This window comes from Pseudochaenichthys georgianus, chromosome 11 (assembly GCF_902827115.2).
Source record: "Pseudochaenichthys georgianus chromosome 11, fPseGeo1.2, whole genome shotgun sequence".
NCBI lineage: Eukaryota > Metazoa > Chordata > Actinopteri > Perciformes > Channichthyidae > Pseudochaenichthys > Pseudochaenichthys georgianus.
Genome location: NC_047513.1, coordinates 20656581 through 20683574, shown reverse-complemented (window position 1 = coordinate 20683574; position 26994 = coordinate 20656581). Strand labels below are relative to the sequence as shown.

Genomic DNA, 26994 nt, shown 5'->3' with positions numbered 1-26994 from the left:
TCCCCGTTTCGATTCCAAAATTGTAAAAGAAAGAGGTCAAACGTTTAGATAACAAAAATATCTTTATTCTTTTAAGCTTTAACTGATATTTTTACAAATAACGGGGGGAGCCTCGCTGCGGGGAAACTGTGGACCACTGTCGCCTGTCAGCGCAACGTACATTATGCCGTTTAAAAAAATTAAGGGCGGTGCCGGCCGCCAACGGCCCGCTAACAACCGGCCGTTCTGTGATTCTCCAGAACACACAGATGGCAAGTCCGCCCCTTACCCTGTATTCCACCGGGTCACCGCGGCGCAGACGGACCCGGTGGAATACAGGGTCTACCGGGTTTAAGAACCGTTAAGCAGAACCGAAATTGTGTATTTTATATGGGTACCCGGCATTTTCTTATCGGTTCTCATCTGGAACCGAGTTTCGGTTCCCAACCCTATTTATAACCAATGCTGACACAGGTATGGCAAGCCGATTTAGCGTTTATTCATTTCTGGAGGATATCAAAAAATCAATTTGAACTAGTTAGAATGCAAATTATTGATATCAGAAATTCAATTGTAACTAGTTGTAATGTGTATTTCTGATATCAGAAATTCAATTGTAACTAGTTGTAATGTGTATTTCTGATATCAGAGATTCTATTCTGTGAGATTTGCATCGTTTTTCTCATTCATTTCAATGGGAGTTGGAATTTAAACTAGTTCAAATGCCAATTTCTGATATCAGTAATTCAATTGTTACTAGTTGCAATTCAATCAATCAATCAATCAATCAATCAATGTTTATTTATATAGCCCAATATCACAAATGTTACATTTGGTCTTCACAGTGTGTACAGAATATCAGTATGACAATACGACACCCTCTGTCCTTAGACTCTCACATCGTACAAGGAAAAACTTCCGGAGAAAACCCACAGTTTAAAGGGAAAAATGGGAGAAACCTCAGGGAGAGCAACAGAGGAGGGATCCCTCTCCCAGGACGGACAGACGTGCAATAGATGCCGTGTGTAAATTGAAAAGATAATACATTTGCAACATAGGTAGTCCAAATGTTTGGAAATGCATGTGTGTATAATCGGAAGATGAATCCACGAGGATATCCATCCAGGACCGATAATCCAGGACCACAGCCACGACTCGCGATCCAGTGCTCGCGATCCAGGACACAGGACCGCAGGATCATCCATGACTCCGGATCCCGGCGTATATAGACACCAAAAAGAAAGACATTTGGGGAAGCTGGGTTAATCGGAACATGAGAGTACACTGGTATAGACAGAGAGAAGGAAGAAGTAAGATGTCCCCCGACAAACTAAGCCTATATCAGCTAAACTAGGGGCTGAATCTAATCAGCCCTAACTATAAGCTTTATCAAAAAGGAAGGTCTTAAGCGCACTCTTAAAAACGGATAGGGTGTCTGCCGCCCGAACACAAACTGGAAGCTGATTCCACAAATGGAGCTTGATAAGAAAAGGCTCTGGCTCCCATTGTACTTTTAGAGACTCTAGGAACAACCAACAACCCTGCATTCTTGGAACGCAATGCCCTAGTAGGACAGTAGGATATAATGAGTTATTTAAGGTAAGATGGCGCCCGCCCATTAAGGGCTTTGTAGGCGAGAAGAATAATTTTAAATTCTATCCTGTGTTCTATAGGGAGCCAGTGTAAGGCAGCCAGAACAGGAGTAATGTGGTCCCTTTTCCTAACTCTGGTTAGTACACGAGCTGCAGAATTTTGAATCAGCTGAAGCGACTTGACTGACTTCTTGGTACTCCCTGATAATAAAGAGTTACAATAATCCAGCCTAGAAGTAACAAATGCATGGACTAGTTTCTCTGCATCGTTTTGAGGCAAGATATGCCTGATTTTTACAATGTTACGTAGATGAAAGTAGGCGGTCCTTGAAATTGAATTTATGTGGGCGTTAAAGGATAAATCCTGATCAAATATAACACCAATATTCCTTACAGTCTCACTGGAGGCCAAATTAATGCCATCCATAGTTAGTATATCTTTAGATAATTTGTTTCGTAGATTCTTCGGGCCAAGTACAATAACTTCAGTTTTGGTCGTGTTTAACATCAAAAAGTTTAAGGTCATCCACGTTTTTAAGTCCTTAAGGCAGTCTTGAATTTTATTTAGATGATTAATTTCATCAGGCTTGATTGATAAATATAGTTGAGTATCATCCGCATAACAATGAAAGTTTACAGAATGATTCCTTATAATATTGCCTAACGGAAGCATATATAATGTGAACAAAATAGGTCCGAGCACTGAGCCCTGTGGCACTCCATGGCTAACTTTGGTTTGCGTGGAAGATTCATCGTTAACACGTACAAACTGAGAGCGTTCAGATAGATGGGGCCTAAAGCAGTTCCCTGTATGCCAACTAAGTGCTCTAGTCTTTGCAATAGGATATCATGGTCGATGGTATCAAATGCAGCACTGAGATCGAGCAAAACAAGAATAGAGACAAGTCCCTTGTCTGAGGCTATTAGAATGTAATTTGTGACTTTAACCAGAGCTGTCTCTGTGCTATGATGTGTTCTAAAGCCAGACTGAAAATCTTCAAATAAATCATTGTTTTTTAAGTAATCACACAACTGTTTTGCGACCGCTTTCTCAATAATTTTTGAGAGGAACGGAAGATTAGAAATAGGTCTATAGTTGGCTAAAACCTCTGGATCGAGGTTGTGCTTTTTAAGAAGTGGTTTTATCACTGCTACTTTGAATGATTGTGGAACATAGCCTGATAATAAAGACATATTCATAATATTTAATAAAGAAGTGCTAATTAATGGAAAAACTTCCTTCAACAGCTTAGTTGGAATTGGGTCTAACATGCACGTTGATGGTTTAGAAGAGAGAATCATTGAATTTAATTGTTCAAGGTTTATGGCTGAAAAGCATTCTAGTTTACTATCTAGTGTAATATTAGAACTTACGTTTCCGGGAGCTGTTGATAACACTATACTGGTCAAAGGCATTCTGATAAGAATTCTGAATAAGGACCTGGTGCACGATACACTGTAACAAATAAGATTGGCTGCAAAGTTTTCCAGGTCGGATACGTAAGACTAAAAACGAGGCTTTCAAAGGAGGTATAATTTAATTTTGGTTTAGTATTGATAAGTAAACTTGAGTCAAAGATTGCTGCAACTCCACCTCCTCGGCCCGTGCCTCGAGCAATATGAGTGTTGATATGGCTGGGTGGAATGGCTTCATTTATGCTGACATATTCTTCATGTCTCAACCAAGTTTCAGTGAGACAGCATATATCAATATTATAATCTGATATTAAATCATTTACCAATATTGCTTTAGATGCTAGAGATCTTATATTTAAGAGACCACATTTAATCTTCCTGTTTTGTTGCACTGTAGTAGTTGTTACATTTACTTTTATTAGGTTATTATGTATGACACCTCTATTAGGTTTTACCTTAAATTGTCCTTGGGCAGACACACACACTGTTAATATTGGGTATTTTATTGGGTTCGGGATTCCTATGGATGACTGCCTAGGAGAGAGCGCAGAGAAGCGTGTAAGACTGCGACTCCGCCTCCTGGTCTCAACTCCAGTTTGTCATGGATTAAGTCCACAAAGCCCTGAAATGTTTGCCGAAATAAGATCTGCACCTTCCAAAGTAGGATGGATGCCGTCCCTCTTAATCAGACCAGGTTTTCCCCAGAAGGCTGTCCAATTATTTACGAAGCCCACATTGTTTGCTGGGCACCACCAAGACAACCAGCGCTGAAATGATGACATGCGGCTATACATGTCATCATTGATCAGATTGGGGAGGGGACCAGAGAAGATTACGGTGTCCGACATTGTTTTAGCATAACTACACACCGACTCCACATTAAGTTTGGTGCATTCTGATTGGCGTAAACGAACACCATTACCACCGACGTGAATAACAATCCTACTGTATTTACGTTTATTTTTAGCCAGCAGTTTAAGATGCGCCTCAACGTCGCCTGCTCTGGCCCCCGGAATGCATGTGACTGTGGAGGCTTCGGTCTCTAAATTCACGTGTCTCATAATAGAGCTACCAATAACCAGAGTTGGCTTCTCAGCGGGTGTCTCGCTGAGTGGGGAATATCTGTTAGATACGTGAACGGGTTGGTGGGGACCTGCGGGTTTCGCGTTATGCCCCTTCTGAACAGTCACCCAGTCTCCCTGCTGCTCGGGAGTTGCCGGGGGACGGCTAAGAGGAGCAACCTTTTGCCGGTTCGCACTGGCTAACATGGGCTTTACTGTAGCTGAGTTACTTTCTAAGATGCGGAGCCGGGCTTCTATGGCTATGATACCGGCCTCCAACCTAACAACTATACTACATTTAACACATGTATCTGTACCAGTAAAGGAGCCAGGGAAGTAACCAAACATGAGACAGGAAGAGCAGGAAATAGCACCAGAAGGTGGGGAAAGAGCCATGGCTAGCTATCAAGCTAAAGTAGCTACCGTTAGCAAACCCGAAAAGAGTGTAGGCAACTGTGGAGTTACAGTCGCTAAGAGAAGGAGAGTTTTGAGTGCTTAAGCTGTAGTAACGTGTGATTACAACGTCAGGCAGTTGCCGTGATCAAGAGTTTTAAAACGATCGATTAAGTTAAGATAATATGCTATCAGCAACAGAACAGGCACACGGGATACCGGGAGATGACAACAACAACAACAACAACCGGAAGTTACAACATGCTTACCGCAATAGTGGTAGGTAAACTGTGAAATATCACTGTGGATTACCTAAAATTACATTTTAACTAGTAAAAATACCAATTTCTGATGGCAAGAATTACATTTCAACTAGTCGCAATGCCAATTATAATAGATTAACAGAAATACAATTTCAAAAATCCTGTTTTGATATCAGGAATTCAATTGTAACTAGTTATAATTACATTTTTATTTATAACTAGTTACAATTGCATTCCTGATATCAGAAAAAGGTCTATGAACTAGTTCAAATTATATTTCTGATATCAACAATTGAATTACTGATATCAGCAATTTGCATTCTAACTAGTTAAAATTCTATTTTTGATATCAGAAATAAACATTATTACTCCTAAGAATTGCATTTTTGATATCAAGAATTCTCATTCTTACTAGTAAGAAGAATAGATTTTTTTATATCCTCCAGAAATGAATAAAAGCTAAATCGGCTTGCCATACACAGGATTGAATACCTTAACATAGTTGAAGTCGATAAATGACGCCATTTATTTTCCATGTTTGTGTTTAGGCCAATATTTATAAAAAAATGTATCCCAAAAAGTATATTATTTGTTGCTGAACATCTGAGAGACAAGAGGCTAAGGTCTGACTGTCTGGAAAACAAAAATAGACCGTCTTGACCGTTTAACCTTTTTAAAAGAGGAAATAAAAACAGACCGCTACAGAGAAAAACAAAAGTTCAGCTAAAGGCTAAGTGGAGGAAAACACAAGTTCAGTTAGAGGTTACGAAAAGGGTAGACGTTCGAACCCCAAGGTGTAGCGTCTATCGCTATCTCACCATCTTCCTGCACCTGTCTACACAGCGCTCCACTTGAATAACAAAAATCAGCTGCAGAAAACTCAGATATAATAATTTCTATCAGAGTAATTGTTCAGTTTTAAATGTGCTTTTTTCCAGGCATGTCATTGTGTTTCAGTCGAGAGTCAAAAACACATTTTTACATGTGCCATGTCTGTGAGGAAAAGTTTCTATCAATGAGGATTTTATCGCACCTCACTTCAATGGACCACCACAGAAACAACTTTGTAAGTGCGGATCATCATTACAAAAATATGCAAATATGTTTAGAATTTGGAAGCATACATTTAATTGTATTTTGTATTTCAGAGCTACATAAACCCCAACGCACTGAGTTTCTCCTGGATGCCTGAAAATCAAAAGAAATACTTCCTGAGGTCTGAGTTGAGAGAGAGTGGAAACGATGAAGAAAGCACGACTGGAGACCTCCAGGTCCGTAGCTTAAGGCCTGCAATCATATAACTAAATGTATTTTTTAATATTTAAGCAGCCGAGTAACTCGATAACTTCAAAGATTTTTTGCGTCAAGATTTGTTTGATTGACGTCATGTTTGATTGATTTGACATTTTCTCTTTGCAGCTGTTGGAATTGCCTGGAGAACTGTTTAAACAAGTGGAAAAAAGCAATTACTCAGAGGGTATATGATTGTTAGATGTCTTATAGTTACATCATATTTGAAAAATCTATTCAATTGTACATTATTAAAATTGATCTGTTCCTACTCTCCAGTGGCTCGCACGCTCAGTGAAATTGAGAACCTTCCCAAGATGCATGAAGGTGTGTATGCACATTTATTCTTAGGACTCCATTATTAAAATGAAGCAATGCATTGTCATTCTGTTATACCTAATCAAAGCAGAAAACATTTGTTTGTTTTACCTGTAATAATCACTCAATCTTTGTAATATGTATAATGGTGACACATTTTGTAGCTTTTCTGGATCTAGTTTAGTTCTGATATCTCAATATACTGAATATTTGCATCTGTTTGTACTGTGTGTATTTACTCCAGCTTTCGGTTTTTCTTTATCACTGAAATATCTTTCTCTCCCCCCAGTTTTCAAGGAAGAGAGGATGACAATACAAACATACCTAAAAGACAGCAAAAGGGAACATCCACTTCTTGGTCAGTAAATGTTTCAGAAAAATTCGACTGTTAACTTCCTTAATGGAAAAAGGTAGTCTCTTTACAGCTGTCATATGCAGTTTTCTAGAATCAAATTACTACTCTAATCCATAAGATAAAATTCAAACTTGTTCCCCCCCCCCTTTTTTTTTTTTTTTGATCATTGTCTTTTAGGCATGCAGCACCTGATTGAGTGCATTTGTGTCGGGCAAACGGAGAAGAGATACTACCTCTGCACGCTCTGCAACATAACTTTGACCTCCCAAGGGATCATCAAACACGTTCTGAGCTTTGACCACATATTTTCTTACTTTGTAAGTGCCTCTGACGCAAAGTTAATATACATGAAATAAATGCTGATGTCTAATTTGGCAAAAGAACATGGTAGTTGTGAATCCATCATTATTGTTTGTCTTCATTAAAGTTTTATTCTCTGCAGAAAGCGTGGCACCCTTCAACTTTGTCGTCGAAGGCTTATTTCAACGCTTACACAAAAGACTTTGGCTCCCTGATGCTTAATTTTGCAAAGCAGACAGAGGAAATTCATGGTACTGCAAACATGGATATAAAGGTAATGAAGTTGATTATCTTGTTCATATTTCCAAACGGATGCTTTTGTTCATACTCATGTGCAACTTTATGACTTCCTGTTGCAGCAAGTGATCCTGGAGCCTACCAAATTCTCATCAGTGAATTTCACCTCTTATACAGAAGGTTGGTATTTTTTTTTTTTTTTTTTTTTAGTGGAATTCATAATGTTTTATTAATTGTGCCTGTGGTTGTATGTAGCTTTAAAGGAGTTGGAATCGATCACAAAGGAAAACAATGGGAGCAGCTTGATGACTATTGTCAAACCAGGGAAGAAGCTGGGTATGTATTGAAGTGAAATCTATATTGTGGTCCCTTTGCTGTCCTACAATAGCTAAACTATTACAACATTTTCTCAACATCTCTGTCTAATGGTTTTTAGCGTGGTGTATAATAGAGTGGTGCAGGAACGAGTCCTAAAACCCGGAAGTGAGTCAGCATTTTCCCACTTCCGGTTCCCTCCTCTCAAAATCAATGGGATTTCTCCATAGGATTTTTCAAAATCGCTGGAAATATGGTCTGTGGTTGACACAAATTGAAGAGACGGATCATATTTTGTTCTACGACATTAAATACATCAGCAGTGACCCCACTGGTGATTTTTGAAGAGCTTACGTGTCTGAAAAACGATGGTTGTTAACAAGTGGCTGATTAGGACTACAGAAGTTGTGGAAGAAGTTGTACGTCATTACGCCGAACACGTAAACACTCCCGCTAAGTTTGTTTGCCCCTGTTCTGCTTGAAAGCAAGTACCTGCAGGTCTTGCAAACTGTTAAAACAAACGCTTCAACTTGTACAATTTCGAATCTGTATTTTTGAATATCGATCTTAAGTTGGCGTGACGTTGAAGTCGTGCGACCCTGCTGTAGTTCCTTTATGGCAGGGGTGGGGAACCTTTTTCCTCTCAAGGGCCATTTCAATGTTTTCAACATCCTCCGAGGGCCGTACAAATTATTGACCTCTGCTTAAAAATACTAAAATCACAGCCCACTCATTTCACCTTTCTTTCATGCTGTGCAAAGAAAAAGCAACTTCTTAATCCAGATATCTTGCCATGACTCATGCATGCACGTGCACGGTTGTGGCATGACCACCCCAACAGAAAAATATGGACACAAGATATGTGCAAATGTATTTAGACTCCTATCCATGTGAACATGATTTAAGTGGGGGGGACCTCACCTCCTCTAGGGGAGTCCGGGGGCATACTCCCCCGGGAAGATTTTTTTTTTTAAATGTTGACGTTAAAAGCATCAATCTGGTGCACTTTGAGAGCAACATTAGGAGATCTATGGAAACATCTCAACACCCATATGAAACAGAACTGGAAGCAGATTTTCTTTTTCTTTATGGATATTTTACAAATCACTCTCCTTTTAAACTGTATTCTTGTTTATTAATAACAACTTTTTTTTACTGTCATATAGTATTTTATACCCGTTTACTTTATTCTCTTATTTTTTTATAATGATCATATAAAGATGTGCCTTTACCTCACTGGTTGTAGAAACAGCTTCTTATATTCGTTAGCATAGCTAGCTAACCAGATGCTAATAACAACAAAGTTATTGACTGTATGATCAGTATGACAGATCGCCACTGGGCTTACAACTAAAGACACAGCCACGCAAAAACTGCAGCATGTGTACGGCTCCTTATGGGTACTGCAATTTTTGGAAGTGCCGGAGCGGAGCTGCGTTCTGGTGCTCCCCGTCAGAACTACACCCCTGTCAGACGAGACATATACCACGTGATGACACGTTAGGCTTGTGTTGTGTTCAAGGACCCTGACCTTGGCCCGGAAAAACAGGCACTCACTTGTTTAATTATTTTGCGGTCTAGATTTCTTTACTTTTTTGCGTGCGTTTATAATTTAGATATCATGTGCTTTATACATGTAAAACACACACGAACATACACTTGAAACAGCATACGTGGCAGAGATGTTCAAACCTTATGCAGTCATATGTTTCATCCTCTGAGTTTTACATGATCTCAGATTTCATGACTTTATTTAGCAGCTACCACACATGCTAATGTATACAACTGTTACGGCCCGTCCACACAGCGGCGGGCGTGTCTGACACTCGACCAACAACCAATCACATGAATCTCCCGCCCCTGACACACAAGCAGCGGTTTGATTGGCTAGAGCTTGTACTGGCATATGATTCGATTGGCTGACGTTTCTGCCGGGGCGTCAAAAGTTGAACAATGCTCAACTTTTGCAGCGAGCCACGCCAGCAACGCTCCGCGTCGCTTCCCACGATGCAGTTCGGCTAAAAGTGACGTCACCCCATTCAAAGTGAATGGGCAGAAGCGTTGGAAGCTTCAACGCACGCCGCTGTGTGGACGGGCCGTTGAGACTAAATGTATACACATGGTTTTAACCTAAGCATCGGGCCCCTTTTTCCTGTGTGACCTTAATGAATAACGAAACATGAGTTCTTGAGTCATACAAATAGTAGAATGGTAAAGGGGCGTGTCCAGAGGGATTCAAATCAGAGTAACAGGGGGGACATTCAAACAGGGGACACACACTTTTTTTTAAACTTTAAACAATACAAATGAATTAATAACAAATCAAATTTGGTGAGGAATATTAGCAAAAGGGTTATACAACAGTGACAAAAATGTAGAATTTCTTTGATTTATTTTTTTATATCCGTTACAGAAGTTGAGCAAACATGATTTGGGACACAGCAATTTGGCTTACTTGTCCTAAAATCAGAGTAATTATTTAGAATTTTGAATATCCTGGGTAAATAACATTGTTGTTTTATGGTAGAGGGGGATAAACATTTAAAACCAAGCTTTAAAAAAAAAAAAAAAATACGAGACATTTTAAATACAAAATATATGATATAATGTGTTGGGGACCTAAATGGCACCGAATGCTAGGAATGATCCAGCTGCCGTTTTATGACCTTTATCAGGCATTAAAATCTCTAATGTTTGACTGCCAATGTGTATTCAGTAGGGGGTCGGTGGACTGGTCAAACTGCACGGCGGTAAAAACAGTCCTGCTCCTAGAGGAAACCTGTAGTGCTAAGGAATCGCCTCCTCCTCGCAGCCTGGCTGGGAGTTTGTGTGTGTGCCCAGGCTGAGTTCCGCGTTGTCTCGCTGTCTCGCCGTTTCGCCGACCCCACACCAGTGAGCCAGCTCACAGTGTCCCGCTCCTCGCAGCAGCGAGCCTCGCAACATCCCACCGAGTGTGTGTGTGTGTGTGTGTGTGTGTGTGTGTGTGTGAGGAAGTCCTCGGATTGGTCCAAATGTTACGGCTCCGGACGTTACGTCGCTATACCCGAAATACATCACTATATCCGAAATACGTCACTATACCGAAATACATTACTATACCCGAAATACGTCACTATACCCGAAATACGTCACTATACCCGAAATACGTCACTATACCCAAGAAGTAAACAATGGAAAAAGAGAAATCTCCAACGAGGCGTTCTGGGGCAGCATAGACAGGTATTTTCTGTGTTAGAGTTTTATTCGCTACAGGGTGTACTTTGAGGGTCTGTGACTCTGCAGACCGTTTACATGCATAAAAAGCTACATAACACACAAGGGGACGGGTAATAACCAGAAAAGCATGACATGGGACATTTAAGAACAGCTTCAGATCCCGGTTCTTAAATCCCATTCTTTGAAAGAGCCAATTAAAAAAATCTAACACCTTATGATATCAAACCTACACAATCTAGTTCTGGTGTCAACAGGCCCGGTTCTACGGGGGTGCATTGCACCCTCAGTTGAGTCGTTATGCACCCTCATTTGAAAAGTGAAAAATACGACATATATAATAACAATAATAATAGTAGTAAGAAGAAGAATATAGTTCAAATAAAATAAATTGTAATTGTGGTTAAATAACATTGTCTGCTGCATATATTTGGTCAATTTAAACCGTAAGTAACGTTATTATGTCAGGTGCGCGTGACCTGTGCCGCTGTGCGTTTGTCATCTGCAAGGTGCTTACACAGCAGTCAATGATGGACATCAGAAAATGGTTAAAACAACCAGCCCTTATCGCCAGCAGTAACGCTGCATCTGGTAATAACAGTTCAGATCATGGGGACATTACGTTACCCGCGGCCACTGTCGGGGATACTAACGTCCTCTCGCCCACGGAGGCGGAGCAGCCGCAGCCGTCTTCGTTGCCCCAAACACCGCCACCTCTCGGCGGCCCGCAAGTGCCAGAGGACCTCGGCAAAACAGAGCCTGGCCAGGTATATTTTTTAAAAAGTACCCAACTCGCCTGTACAGTGGGGTAAGGCGCTCATTTTGCAGCTCATGGTTTCAAAACAGAGATTGGCTGGAATATTCATGTGAAAAAGATGCCATCTTCTGCTATGCATGTAGACATTTCGGTCTTAAAACCTTAGCATGTACTCTGCTTCATCTTAGAAATGTCTAACGAAACTGATAACAAGGTTGGTTTTTATTTGTATTTTTCACAGACAGAATGTTTTACTAATAGTGCCTGTGGTTGCTTGTAGTTTTAAAGGCTTTGGAATCCACTCCAAAGGAGAAAGATGACTGCAGCTCGATGACAATTGTCAATCAAGAGAAGATGCCAGGTATGTATGCCCAGTGTTAATTAGACACAGCTATTCTACTCCCTTTGAACTTGCTTTGAAGCCTCAGAGGTCAGTCCCTACACCCCATTAATTTAGGGTGGGAGATTCCCAGTCGATCGCGAGATGTGTCTAAAAATAGAACAACAATATTCTGTTTTATTGTTAATGTCCTATAACATAATCTGTGCCAGAATAATGCACTTGAACGCATCAAAGCTTTGTCATTGGCCGGCGTGACCCCATGTGTCGGGGCGTGGCTAGTGGGCAGTGCACTAATTCGCTAACGTTGTCCGTGTCAACCATGGTGTCAACAGGAGTAACAGTCCACACACAAACAAGACCGCAATTATGGCAGAAGCAAAACGTATATAATTTTCACTCCGAGTGGGAGGATGATTATTTTTGTATTTATTCCAATTCAAAGTCCATCTGTCTCATCTGCAATGTGAGCTTGGCTTTATCGAAGAAGGGTAATTTAGGAGCGGCATTTCAAAACAATGCACCAACGCTACGAGACGGAATTCCCTCCTAATTCTGCCCTACGCTCCCAAAAGGGGAGGGGCCTGAAAGGACAGCTAAATGCACAGCAGTCCATTTTCACCAGGCCCAACAACAAGAGCAAGGCTGCTACCATAGCATCTTATCGTGTCAGTCACGTTCTTACGAAACACATGACGTCTTTCAAAGATGGCGAAGTTGTGAAAGAAGCATTCCTGGAGGCTGCCGACGCGCTTTTGGGGGACAGTAAAAAAACAGTAGCATTTCAACAGGTTTTTGATATAATAAAAACTCAAGTTAGATACCATTATTAATCAGCTGTAAGTTTTAGTTCGTTTGAACTTATTCATTATAATTATTGTACAAAATGGTATAAGAATGCAAACTTAAATTGATTATAGTCCATTATCAATTCAGGTTAAGAAACTAGTGTTGCTTGCATCCTATTTTAAAGGCATTTATTTTTATAATCTACTAAAATGCAACAAAAAAGGGTTTGATTCTATTAATGTTGTCTTTTTTATTGCACTTTGGCAGCAGATTCCTGTGTAGCTTCAGATCTGAGTTGTCTTATTAGTAAGCCTAATTTATACTTTTGTAGCAACACTATTTTTATATAATGGCAAAGAAAGGGTTCAGAGTCTTTTCATTTTTTCCTGTGTCATATGTGGCAGCACTGTTCAATGTTTCTTGAAAACATTACCCACTGTAGTGACGTGTGGATAAACTCCAACTCTGTATCAGCAACACTGTTGTGTAACTTCAGATAAATACTTGTATGTTTATAGATTAGAAAGAGGTAAGATAAAGGATCTGCAGTATTTTATGAAGTATTCATCGTACGAAGGTCAGTTTTATACAAGTAGAAGTGTGTATTTACCTGGTAGTAGGCTGTCAGTAATGGCTACGCCTCTCTATTTGGCCTGGTAGATCTCGGCAGACTGGCAACTTTAAAAGTAGCTCTCGGTTCAAAAAAGGTTGGGCACCCCTGGTCTAGAGCAGTGTTTCTCAAACTTTTTCATACCAAGGACCACTTAACCAATAAAAAAACACTCGCGGACCACCAAACTCCACAAATATCCAAAAACACATCGTTTTTTTACAAATCGCCTGAAAATGGTACAAACAAGTGGCAACATGTGTGATGAAGGTGTTTATCTGGGCTATGAAAACTTAAATTAATTAATTTACCAATATACTCACGGATCACTAGGGGGCGCTCACGGACCACCAGTGGTCCACGGACCACACTTTGAGAAGCACTGGTCTAGAGGCAAGAGCTTCGGAGCGGAGCGTCCACACTAGGGTTGGGTATCGTTTGCATTTCCCCGATTCCGGTTCTTAACGGTTCTCGATTCCGATTCTTTGAGGGGCAGGGTAAAAAAATGATACATGCTTCTTCCACCAAAAAAATTACATTTATTCGAGAAACTTTTACACAGGTTAGTTTAAAGTAATATTCACATGAATCAGTCTGTTTATATTCACTGCTATGTAACTTTAACCTGAGAACCACTGAAGCTACAACAGTGCAACAGTCCAACTTTTAAAAACAGTTCTTGTTGAGAAAAACAAGCATATCTGCCTTCTCAGGCATACCGGGAAGAAATGTTTGAACATTTTGAAGTAAAATGCTTCAATCTGGTGCACACGCAGAATTACTAGAGACTAGATCTAGCGGGTACAACTCTAAACACCCATATGAAAAAGATCGGTTTACATTTTAATAATTAAATAACAAATAGCCTACATGTAACGCATTTTATTTTTGTTGTTCATTCATATCTTATTTTACTATTTTATTTATGCATATTTTTGTATCTCTCCAGTTTAAAACGATATGTCTGATTTACTGTCCTATAGTATACATTGGAATGATTTCAAACCTGTTTTATCCCAATAATTATAAAAGAGTGCCTTGGAAATATGCGTTTACATAAATTGTGATCAAAACGTTTGAGACCCACTGAGATAACTTAGACTAAAGTGAACTATCTAAACACTCAAGAGTCCTTTACCTCACTGAGCTGAAGTTATCAGCCTCTCAGTCTGACTGGAGAGGACTCTCCCTCCACATCATTGTAGAAATATCTTCTTCTTCCGTTAGAGCAGCTAGCACCAGATGCTAATAACAACAGCGCCCTCCCTTTCTCCCTAGCTCACTCGCACTTTGGCTGTGAGCTGCGGTTGCCAGATAAGCCAACATCCCCCATTTTCATCACTTGCAGCGCCCATCGTACAGGGCAAATGAAAAGTGTAACCGGGATGAAAAGGATGTTACATTTACTTAATTATGAATATTGTTACATCAAGGCCGAAAATTAGGATGAGCACCAACGGTCAAAACATTTGTTTTCCCTCCCAGAGCTGTCAGCGCAGCGCCTCCACAGATCTGGCGCCCTAGGAAAACATCTATAATGCCAGTGCGACGGGCCGGCCCTGCTCTCAGGTTACACTGTAGGAAATGTAGATACAACGCTACATTTCCCGCCCCGCTGCAGTCATGCAGTAGGCTACGGAGAGCGGCGAGAAACATTTCCTCAGGAATCGAAAAGCGGAACCGAAATTCACATTTCTAAATGGTTCTCGGTACCCAACCCTAGTCCACACTACAGCTTCAAAAAAAGCTTGGAGCTGGGCGTGTCTGAAGCTTGGGGATTTTATTTGAGCAACGCGACCAACAACCAATCACATGAATCTCCCGCCCCCGACATACAAAGCAAAAACCCCCTGGGATTTTATGCGAGCAATATATATAAACTCCCCAAACAGGCGAAAACCTACCAGTTTCACCCACTGTCTCTGCCACCGCCCGCCATGACTGGTTCTTCCGGTTTGTATCCCGGTAGGTGAAGAGGGTCTGGTCAGAGCCATATAATAGAAGAGTTACGACAAACCATTATATTATTAATAAATATATTATATTATTTTAAGCTTTTCCTCCTAACCGCTTCCTTTGAAACATTAGGATGGGTACCTGAACTGGGCCTCTACTGTATCCACAACGAGAACTTGAAGCTAAAACAACCCCTTATTGGTGAGCGCTTTAACATACGTTTTGTTAGGTGTGAAACTGAAATATATATAACTTCTTAAATGTCCACATCCACATTATAAAATACTTTAGAGCGGCCGCTGCCGTGTGCGCTAACCGGGAGCTAACGGGAGAATAAACTCCCGTGGAAGAGCAGCCAGCACTGCAGCGGTCGGTAAATGCCGCAGAAACACATTAATAAACAATGAACCACGGCACTCTGGAGAAAAGTATAAGGTTGTAGAAGTCGTTATTTAATTTAATCTGGCTTTGTGTGATTAAAAGCAACACGATCATCGACCCGACGCAGTTCCCCGTTGTTGTGAGCGCCGTAACGCCGTTGGGGAGCAAATCAGTGATGTAAACGGTGACGTCATGACGCACCAGTCGAGCTCTGGGCGTTGTGAACAGAGCGGGAGCAGAAAAGGGAAACCGGAGCTGAACCAGAAAAGCGCTGGTGTGAAAGCCGCATAAATGTTAATAACAGTTTTTAGTGTAACCCAGTGTGTTTTGCTTACTATGCCTGTGGTTTCTTTTAGCTTCAAAAGAGCTGGAATCCATCACAAAGGAGAACGATGAGAGCAGCGTGATGAAAGTTGTCAATCCAGAGAAGAAGCCGGGTATCTATTATTTCAATGTGAACTAGTGTTTGATAGATTCCAGAAAAAAGGATTATGTTTTCAATGATCATAAAAACAAAATGATTCTTCTGTTTTTCTTTGCAGAGGATCCTATTGAATCATACAAAGTACACTGTCAGGTAACAAAATATCACTAACACATGTAATTACTGTATCCTGGAAGTTATTACTGTACCTCATGGAAAACATAAAAATAACCTACGCTTTGTTTCACATTTGTATCTCACTTTTGGCAGAACTGCGGTTGGAGCTTTAACTTCTCTAAATACTGCAAACACGTGTCGTCATGGAAACACCAAGAGGTAAATCGACATTTTCAAAGCTTCCTACAGAAGGTCTTATGCTACGGAAACTTACATACTATAATATCTGTCTCATGTTCCTTTTCTAGATGGTGAATACATTTGTTGGCGGAGGTACCATTTCACTTTATTCTTATTTTTAATAATATGATGTATTGTTCAATAAGATATGATAATATTCTTCCTTTTCTTACAGGTGCTGATTGTTATGGCCAACAGGGTAAACGTTATTCCTGTTACAACATGCTGCAACACTCATTTATAAATTAAAACAATATTGGGAAAATTTCGGGGGAAAAAGTAGATCCAAATCTAAAACGAATCACACCCTATATACATTTTCCTTCCATTTTCTTGACAATGATGAAATGTTATAACATTTTCCTAAAATATGCCTTTGTCCATTTTGGAAACTCAATACACTAAAGGAACAAGGATCGAGTTAATTTTAACATGTGTTTTTATTTATGTAAAACTATTATATTATTTTAAGCTTTTCCTCCTCACCTCTTCCTTTGAAACATTAGGATGGGTACCTGAACTGGGCCTCTACTGTATCCACAACGAGAGCTTGAAGCTAAAACAACCCCTTATTGGTGAGTGCTTTAACATATGTTTTTTTAGGTGTGAAACTGAAATATATATAACTTAATGTGTTGTTTGTTTGTGTAGGTATTTCCCTGATTATGACGTTTGTCTGCAATCAGGTTGAGAGCGAACCTTTTTACATGTGCTTCGCTTGTGAGGAGTGTTTCTCCGAGTCCTCTCTCAGACAACACTTACACTCTACACAACATCTCGTACACACGTTGGTGAGCTTTGAGTCGTTTATATGGTTGGTGTGTATTATAGTGACTCCTGTTCTCATTGAAAATACACACGCCACACTCATTTTTGCCTATCAACAGCAACAAGGAAATGTACATACTATCTATTTGAAAATGATACTTTTTTAATAAGTTCAACTTATGATACAGTACCTTCTTGTTTTTAAAATTATCAGCTTTTGTCTTGAATTCTCAGCTGTACCAGAACCCGTGGCGGCTTACTTTTGCTTGGGAGAGTTGCCTTGATCTTTCTTTTTTGACATCAATGGCATGGGAAGAGGAGAAGGAAAGAGGAACAAACGAGAGGAAGCTGAAGGTAAAATGCCCAATAACGCGAACAGAGCTGTGAAAACTGTGAAGATATTCAAAAGCTTATTTGCATTGAAAAGAAATCTAACCACGTTTATCTAAGTCGTCTCCGATAGCGAGCTCCGATGCTGATAAGGCACCGGAAAATGGCTGTTCTATCTTTAACTAACCCCCCAAAATATACACACAAGATCAACGTAATCTGCTTAGGGAGGCAACTAACAGCGTGGCTTCTAACACCAGCTTCCCGTCGTATTACTTATTTCAGTCACTAAAACGTTGCATTTCCGACCGCCAGGATATCAAACGGAGTGTGTAGTGCAGTAGGTGTTGGTGGGCTGGTAGAACCCCAGATCAGGATCTCAACCTGGAGGAGAAACCCTGTGTCGTTGGGAGACTCCCTGGTTTAGGGCAGCTTCAGGACCCACAATCCCTAACCCCCTCTTTTGAACCCTAATTATGCCAATTATAATAATGCAAATGTGAAATCAAGCATAGCCAGAGTCAAACACTGATATCACAGCTGTGATATTACAACACAAGCAAAGCACATGTCATACAGTATTTCAGCATCAACCAAAGCCACATCAACCGCAGTCACCAATATGAAACTACAGCTTAACTTTAGCAGGGTTTCTATTTCCCTTGAACAAGTTGAAGTCCAAATGATTAAACTACGGTCAGCCTTTTCCAAGGAAGGGTGTTCTTACCTTACTCTAAGACCAAGCAGATACCTTTAGAGACCACCAGAGAGACCAGGAATTGGGTCGAAGTGTACAAAGCACAAACCGGTTTTATTGGGTTTTTACACAAATGGAGGATTACAAGATACAAAAATGCAAAAGAAAACTGTAAAGGTTTTACAAAGACACAAGGTCAAAGTACGAAAGCATAGGCTCCCAAGATAACCCCGAAAAATCTCCAACCTAAGGCCCAGGGCCCAAAAGCCAAGACCCAAAAAGCCTAAAAAGACCCCATTTCTCTTCACTCATCATCTGTTATAGTCTCTTCCCTCCTCCCTCTCTGCATCAGGTGGTTTCCCCTTTCCTATCTTTGAGTGAGGAGGTCACATAGGTTCAACTCTTACTTAATGAACAATTAAAATGTCGAGTTAAAATTAAACAAATGAAGACTATAGTAATGATATGCAATTTTAATAAAAGTGAAAAAGAACATTTTTCATGAAAGCAGACCACATTGTCAATGTCATGTCTAGAATTTCGATTTCTTTCTTTTTTGTATTATTACATTTGTATATATGAACATACATGGTGCATAGCTCACATGGTACAGTATACAGAAAGAGGAAGGTCAGGCTACAAAACATGTTAAGTGTTCCTGGTTAAAAGAAAATTGAAAAATACAAAGGTGTAAGATTACCAATCAAACGCTACAGCGATCATAAAATAAATATAATAACAACAAATGATGCTTGATTAGAATAATTGTTCAAAGGCCCTTTTGTGAGAGTCCTACAGTCAGGCTACTAGTTAGAGGTCAGGTATTCCACAGTAATCCCAACTTCCTTGAACCACAGGTCCTCTAACCCTCATTATTGCCAACATAACCTCATATGATGCTGTTTCACTGATCAGAGCCTTCCATTCGTAAAATGTTGGGATTGTGGGTGCTTTCCAGTGTCTCAATATAATTCTGGCAGCTGAGGTTATCCCAACCATTAAAACTGAATGAGCACTTTTTGTCAGTTTTGGAATTACTGTTTTATCGCCCAATAAGCATAAACGTGGGGATAATGGAAAGGATATTCCTACCCATGCCTCTAAGAATTCCAACACTCTTTGCCAAAACGGGTTGACCATAGAACATTCCCATATAAGATGTACAAATATGCCCATCTCTTTCTTGCATTTCCAGCATGTGTTCGTATGTATTAGTCCTATTTTGAAAAGCCTAGATGGTGTCCAGTAGTACCGGTGTATAATTTTATACTGACTGAATTTACCTCTAGTTTCTTTAATATATTTATTTACCGTTACTTAGATTTATTTTAACTTCAATTTAAAATATGCAAACTTTAATTTATTAACAGAACAAACTTAACAAAACTGTCTCTAAGATTTGTTGGTCCAGAATGTTGGTTAAAGTCTTAACGTAGTTCACCTGCATCCTGTGCGCATTGTCTTGGTCAACCGTTGTAACCGCTCTTAAGATGTCAAAAACCACAAGGCCGTCCTAGAATTGTGGTTGAAACTTTATACTTTGCTTCCACATTCTAAAATGCACAATCAGCATAGGTCAAAAGTTCAGGATGTTCTCTCTGGTTTCATATGTCTAGTATGACATTATTGAGAAATGCTTCCTTTCCATCAAACCAAACTAAAGCCAATTTATTTATTTTTTATTTTTTTTATCAATGGTAAGTTTAATAGGGGTAGTAGAGGTAGGTGAGTTCTGTCACGGCCATTTAAACAGCAGATCTGTCAACAGCATAAAAACAACAAATGAAGTCCAAAAGGCAATAACTAACCTCAATAAAGTTAAGCTATGTAATAGAAGAAAACAAAACTACCTCTCTGCAATCACCTTGTGTGGAAGAATGTTTCCTTAAGCCCTCACTTATTAGAATTGTTTTTATTTTCACAGGTTTTTGATATACCATACTGGATATTTGAGGGCCTCGACCAGCTAAATTACGTACAAGGTAGGAAATGGTATTACATTACACAATTTAAAGAAAGCTCTTCTTCCTCTCTGCATTTAAGATCTTGTTTTTATCAAGTACATTTTGTGACATCTCATTCTTAAATTTGTCTGCAGTGATGGAGAGACTTAGTCTGTATCACACTGTCTTAAGGATCAACGGTGAGTGATAAAATAACATCTTAGTCTTTAATAATAATAATACATTGAATTCATTACTTTAATTTGGCTTTTGCATTTTGTCTGTATTTATGTCTGTGCAGTTCCTGAGCGTGAAACATACAGCAAACTCAAACAAAACGGGATATTTCCTCAGCTCGGTGAGTAATACCGAAGAGATTAAGTCTTGCCATGAACAAAAAGTGCAATCTATGTTTTTCTGATGTTTCTTTACTTCATCTTTGCAGGCAGTCACTTCCTGGTCATTTACCCCAGCTGTACCAAAGGGCTTCCTCTCACAAAAAAGGGATATGTGTGTCTGCTTTGTGAGAGGAGGTTGTTTGGCGATGAATGTTACGCTCATGTGTTCAGTTTTGACCATGTGGCAACATTTCTAGTAAGTATCTTTCGTCAAACTTCTTCCCGCATTATTTGTCTTAATGTTGATTGCTTGGTGCTCTTATCGTTGCCAAGTACTTGCAATTATTTGGGTCGATAGGCAAAGTCATGACAGGTCAAATCCAAGAATTGTGTTCAATTGTTAAACTATGCTTTTTCTTTTTTGTTGTTGCATTTTTCCTTTTTCAACCTTTTGGGTCAATCATTCCATTCTGCCTCATCCAGACCACATCATAAACAAAAAGACAATATAAATATAAGAAATTACTTGTGTGTCCACATTTACATGTTGTCAAACATGTGTAGCAAGAGAATGACTAAACTAAACATGTGTGTATATGCACATTGTGTGTCTGTGTGTGTAGGAGAGTTTCCATCCAGGCTCCATGGATTCGAGCACTGATGCAGAGACGTTGCTGGACTTGGCAAAACAGGCGGGGCGCATTCACCCCATATCATGTGTACAGGTAGTCTATACAGGAAATGTAATTTCTGTATCATCTGCGTGAAGCACTACTCTAGCCTTTCACTTATTCTCTTGTTTCCATATTCTCTGCCTTTTTAAAGGTTATATGTATGGAGAGGCCAATCTGGGATTCGTGCTCTTACTCTACCAGTGAGTATTTTTAGTGCAAAATAACTATGTTGCAAATTGGCATCTGTGACTGTGATTTATTTTAACTAATATTACTCTATTTTATTCCAGCATTAAAACTCCTGGCAGGTAGAATGTGGACCGTTTGTCAAGCAGTGCTTACAGCCCCAATTATACCTGGAAAGAAGCTGAGTAAGTCTAGCCAAATAAAAATGTTGAGTCATGGCACTGTTTTGAGTTCAATATCACCCTAGTACCTGTAGCGCTATGGAAACATTATCTTTGCAGTATTCGAGGTCTGGGTTCCGATGTTATTTTCTTTTCATATTTTATTGGTTAGAGTTGAAAAATAAATCTTGAGACCATTTTGCTTCTTAGAAAACCGCCAATAATAATCTTTTCACTTTGTTTTTAATTTGACAGTTTATAGTCCTATCGAGTGGATACTGGATTAGAACAAAGTCAATCATTATAATCAAATGCGTACTTGATGGCATGTATGTTTGTTTTTAAGTCCCCAGAGAAACTCTGAAAGCTGTGGCCACAAAACAAGTGACAGACAGCAGCCAGAAGAATGGAAGGATGATGGGGTGTTGTGAGAACACAACAAGTCAAAAGTCTACAGACCAGAGTGAGACGACCCTGAAAACGATCCTAGTAGAAGTTGGTGCTGAAATCACAAATACACAATTTGCAAAAAGTGGACAAAGTGTGGAAAAGGGAAACAAGGACATTCCTACACCAAGTGAAAAAGAATCAGAGAAGAGAAAAGAGTTTTCAAGAGATGGTTTGGAGGAGATAAAGACTGACGGTAGTGAGACATGCCAGAAACCAAGTAGGGAGACTCCAGTAACCTGCAAAAAAACAGACAAAAAGGATGAAACGGAGAGGGTAAAAGAGAGGAACAAAAGTGACAAAGAAATCCTGAAACAGAAGAGGATAATCTCACAGGAGGACCCTTGTCCTGTTCAGGATATGAAGCAAGTAAAGAAACAGACAAAAGGAATCCTCTCCTCCAAAAAAGACTCATCAGAATCTCTAATTCAGGTTACTGCCACAAACCGGGGAGAAAGTGGCAAACCAGGTCAGGAGCCAGCAAAGAATGAAAGTATGTTAATGCTGTATTTTGGTTTGTGTAAGATTTGCCTCAGTGTTTTTAATAAAATATCTCGGTCTGTGGTTATTACAGGGTCTTCAAACGTGAACTGCCAACAAAAAAAACAGCTGTGGCAGTTTCTCAAAAAGAAGACTCGATACCCTGTGATTGGTCAGTGCCTTTTTAAAAACATTTAAAGAGATTGCTTTTTAATGATGGAGGAAATGGAGAGAGAAAGAAAAGAGAAAGCACTTTTAACTATATACTTTTTGATACAATTTGTTTACATTTACCTGATCATTCAATAAGAACATATGTTAAAGGTGAACAATGCATCTTCTAGGCCTGAGTGGACTTTTTGAACTCCAATGTGATGAGCGTGACCCCATCTACCTGTGTGATTGCTGCTCTCTGACGATCCCCGAAAAGGACATCATCAGCCATGTTTCTGGAATCGACCACCAGAAGTTGTATCTGATGGTGAGTAAATGTTTAAACACTTTATGGGTCGGTCTTGTCTTGTATGCTATGTGTCATTCTTAAAATCCAGTCAGTCAAATTCTCATTATGTACATAAATGCATATCAAAGTTAGATGAATTGATTGGGCACTTCCAGAGGCTAGTTATTTTCCCTCAGGGTTTCACCTTTTCCTAATATCAGTTTTTTATATGTACATATACCATGTGAATATTGCTCTAATTGCCCCTGTGGGTTCATCTAGAGAGGGTGTGGCTGTGCTGTCTTGATTGCCTTGATTGCAGTAACTCGGAGCACCTAGGTCTGGTGCCCTGCAGCTATTTAAGGCCTCTCTGCTCCTCTCTGTCTGCCCTCTGCTTTCTCATACAGGCACTCCGGGTTCGGTTGAGTATGTCATTAGTTATTTCAGTTGTTTTACTTTGTGCACCTCAACACCCTCACACATACATGTTAATGCATTCCTCACCCTGCAGTTACATTACTGATACTACTGACGTTCACACCTCATGCTTTGCACTTCATTAATTTGGTTGATTTGAATTGTTTGTTTAAATAAACATCTTATGCTAACTGTTGATATGGTGTGTCTCCTCTTTGTTGTGGCCTTTTGAGCCAGGTCATAACAGATGGACTTGATCCTGACCTATTCCCTTAGGACACAGCTTCACATTTACAATAAATGCCGGACATCATTTCAGTCATTGAAGTCTTCATTTTACCCCTTCAGCTGCTAGATTCACAACTTATATGATTTAATACATACTTTTAAAAAGTCTTAAAATGAATATTGGAGCTCACATTGCAGGCTACTTACTCATAGCTATTAATAGTAACTAAACATCTTCATTACCTCTCAGAACCTTTCTTTTAGAATGTGTTTCTACCATATTGTATACACAAGAAATGATATCTGTTTTGTTGTGAAAATGTTTTCCATTTGTGTGTTTTTGACTTTAGAAGTTCCAGAAACTCCCGCCTCTACGAGAGATGCAACAGGTGAAGGCAATCAGAGATGTGGCTGCTTTGTTTGAACAACAGAATGGATATGGAGAGGCTCAGGTTTGGTCATTATTATTATATTTGTGGACATTGTAATAATGGTTACTTATTGAACCAAATAAAGTATCAAATGTGGCCATAGTTGAAAGATTCAAACAGAATTAAATAACAAGTTTTCTATTTCGTATATGGCTTCGCCCTCTAAGGCTTTCGCTATTGGGTAATCCCCTGCACTGAAACACTTGTAGTCCACGCCCACCCTCGAGGTGGGCCCACCCTCGGGCTCCCTTCCGGTATAAATAGGAAGGGGGCCCGACAATCTGCTCCCTCTTTTCTTCAGCACCCCGTTACTGAAGCACAAGAGACACTTCGATTGCAGAGTAAACATGAGTAACAATTGTGTGAGAGATTGTCCCTCATGTGGCTCTGGGTTCATAATAAGTTATGACCAGCACACAGTATGTGAATCCTGCCTGGGGTCAGAGCACGTGTACGCGGCTCTAAACCAGCAGGTAGCATGCACACACTATGCCCATCTCCCCTCAGGCGACAGGAAGCGGAGAGCGGACGCTCTCGCTGCTGCGGCCGAGGAGGACGATTGGCTCGTCCAGGCTTACGAGCCCGCGGACGGGGGCCGAGTGCCGGGCAGGAGTCCGACGACTCCTACCCCGCCTTCCTCCACGGTTCACCGTTCGGTTCTCCCCTCCCTCCTCTCCCCCAGACGGGGAGACAGAGTCGGAGCAGGGTGCCAGCTTGGCGGCCGAACAGGCTTTCCCCTTCTCCGTCACCACAGCGCTACCGGCAATAGGTGGCATTATAGGCAAGGCGCGCAAGGCGGCCGCCTGCAGAGATCTCCCCGTTCCCCTTGCTCAGGAGAGGTGTGCTCCGGACGACATGACCGGCGTCGGCGAATAACAACGCGCTGCTCTCCAACTCGGTGGTGACGCTGGTAGAGCTGACGAGGCAGAGGAAATCAGCAAGGCGGCCAGCATGGCACTCACTCTGTGCGCATCCGTCGCTGTCTCCCAGGCAAGGATTTCCGCGTGGGTGACACAGATCCAGCGCCACCTCTGGCTGCAGCAGGCGTCTGTTACGGAGACGGCCAGAAAAGTGCTACTGGGCGCTCCAATCTGCCCGGACGGACTGTTCGGACCCCAGTTTCACGTCATGGTGGAGTCCATGAATACGGCCGCGGAACAGGTGGACGACATTCGCCAGCATGTCAGCTGGCTCCAGCCTGCTGAGCGCCCACAGTGGCACCAACGCCCGCAGCAGCAGCCGCGGCGTCCACGCCGGCCACGCCGGCCACAGCGGCAGCAGAGGACGCAAGCGGAGAGACGCCCACAGCAACCGCCTCGGCGTCAGGCTCGCCCTTCGGCGGCTGCAGGGGCTCCGTCCCACGTCTCCGCTCCCCCGCCACCCCAGAGACGGGGTCTCCCGGCGGCGAGTCAAAGGGGAGTGAGGCTCCCCCGCTCCTGGTCTGCTCCACGAGAGCCTCCGAGGAAGCGGAGCCGGTTCTGACGTTTTTGAGGGATTGTGAGTAAAATAAAGTGTGTTCACTTTCCAACTTTTGTCTGAGTCATCAGTAACAAGTGTTTCTCACATATCCCCCACTCTGTGTAAACCAGCTGCCTATAACCTCGGTTACTAGCCAGCAGGGCTCGCTGCAGGAACCTGCCGGTTTTAACCTCGGTTAATAACCTGCAGAGCTCGCGGCATTCGTCTGTCCGAGATACGCCTCCTACACACGGTCATAATAAACCCATAAGCGCTGTTATAACGCCTCATGTGAACAGCACCGCACACACCTCCACTCATCCCCTGAGCGTGGACACGCCTCATGATGAGAGCCGGAGTGAAACGCAGCATGTAGAGGCTCCCTCGTAGCCCTTTCGCCTCATGGGCAGCGGCGGTGAGGGCAATGGCGTGGCTCGTCACCTTAACGACCATTACAGCACAGAACAGAGGAATGAGACCCATCCTTGATCGTCAGTATTCCAGGCTGAGCGCCCCCAGCGGCAGCGCCCGCAGCGTCAGGACTCGCTGCAGAAACCTGCTGGTTTTAACCTATCGGTTAAAAAACTGCAGAGCTCGCTAATTAAGCCGGATGCCACTAATCTGTTGATTAGTAGACAGCAGGGCTCGCTGCAGAAGCCCTGCCGGTTTTAACCTCGGTTAATAACCTGCAGAGCTCGCGGCATTCCCCTGTCCGAGATACGCCTCCTACACACGGTCATAATAAACCCATAAGCGCCGTTATAACGCCTCGTGTGGACAGCACTGCACACACCTCCACTCATCCCCTGAGCATGTACACGCCTCATGATGAGAGCCGGAGTGAAACGCAGCGTGTGGAGGCTCCCTGGCGTGGCTCGTCGTCATGACGACCACAGAACATCTCGAGCCACTACACAGAGGGATGAGTGTGGTTTTATCTGGACGACCTGCTATTGCTGGCTCGCTCCAGGGAGGAGGTCGCTTTACAGACGTTACATCTCGTATCGCATCTGTCAAAGCCTGGGTTTCAAAAATGAATTTGAAGAAGAGCTGTCCTCTTCCCTCTCAGACAATCATTTATCTGGGAGTGGAATTAAACTCAGCCAACATGAGAGCGCGGCTCTTGCGGCAGCGAGTGGAGAAACTGACAGCTCTCCTCCGGCGAAACCTGAAGCACAGGCATGTCACATTCCGCAGTGTGGTGACAGCCCTCTCCTTGATACAGCTGCTCAGCATGACGTCAGCTGGTCACGTGGTGATCCTCCTGGGTCTCCCCCGCAGGAGGAGTCTCCAGAGGTGGTTCATTCGCCTGTACATCGACCCCGTGCGTCAGAGGTAATGTGCTGGAGCTGTTCTCCGTTTTGGAAAGTATTCCAGCACTTCGCCCTGTTGCTGTACAATCAAACATGTGTTGATTCGCACAGACAACAGGCCACGGCTATGGAAGCAGCCTACCTCAATCGCCAGGGAGGAGTACGATCTGCGCAGCTTCTGAACGCAGCCAGACGGCCGCTGTTCTGGGCACGCACACACGTTGCTCTCCATCAGAGCAAAGTATATTCCTGGCGAATTGAACAGAGGGGCTTGCAGAACGCAGCAGCCGTTATGCGAGGACTACGGAGACTCAGACCTGTGTCACGCGCACTGG

At 41.6% G+C, this 26994-nt stretch overlaps 1 protein-coding gene across 4 annotated transcripts in view; it reads left to right on the top strand.

Annotated features, from left to right (window-relative positions):
- The window catches only part of LOC117455367 (uncharacterized), a 57372-nt gene that overhangs the window by 6475 nt on the left and 23903 nt on the right, over positions 1-26994 (top strand). For 3 of the 4 annotated variants that reach the window (XM_034094848.1, XM_034094847.1, XM_034094850.1), the window contains exons 6-34: positions 5643-5770; positions 5853-5975; positions 6124-6181; positions 6274-6321; positions 6602-6670; positions 6845-6984; positions 7110-7241; positions 7327-7384; positions 7460-7540; positions 11770-11850; positions 15922-16002; positions 16108-16142; positions 16260-16325; positions 16415-16439; positions 16522-16545; positions 16853-16921; positions 16998-17137; positions 17349-17468; positions 20066-20123; positions 20240-20284; positions 20386-20442; positions 20530-20678; positions 21046-21147; positions 21248-21296; positions 21387-21467; positions 21790-22383; positions 22465-22542; positions 22715-22851; positions 23808-23909. In XM_034094848.1, coding sequence (XP_033950739.1) covers positions 5643-5770; positions 5853-5975; positions 6124-6181; positions 6274-6321; positions 6602-6670; positions 6845-6984; positions 7110-7241; positions 7327-7384; positions 7460-7540; positions 11770-11850; positions 15922-16002; positions 16108-16142; positions 16260-16325; positions 16415-16439; positions 16522-16545; positions 16853-16921; positions 16998-17137; positions 17349-17468; positions 20066-20123; positions 20240-20284; positions 20386-20442; positions 20530-20678; positions 21046-21147; positions 21248-21296; positions 21387-21467; positions 21790-22383; positions 22465-22542; positions 22715-22851; positions 23808-23909 — 2930 coding nt within the window. The remainder of the gene's footprint in view (positions 1-5642; positions 5771-5852; positions 5976-6123; positions 6182-6273; positions 6322-6601; positions 6671-6844; positions 6985-7109; positions 7242-7326; positions 7385-7459; positions 7541-11769; positions 11851-15921; positions 16003-16107; positions 16143-16259; positions 16326-16414; positions 16440-16521; positions 16546-16852; positions 16922-16997; positions 17138-17348; positions 17469-20065; positions 20124-20239; positions 20285-20385; positions 20443-20529; positions 20679-21045; positions 21148-21247; positions 21297-21386; positions 21468-21789; positions 22384-22464; positions 22543-22714; positions 22852-23807; positions 23910-26994) is intronic. The other variant, XM_034094849.1, reaches the window with a different exon arrangement.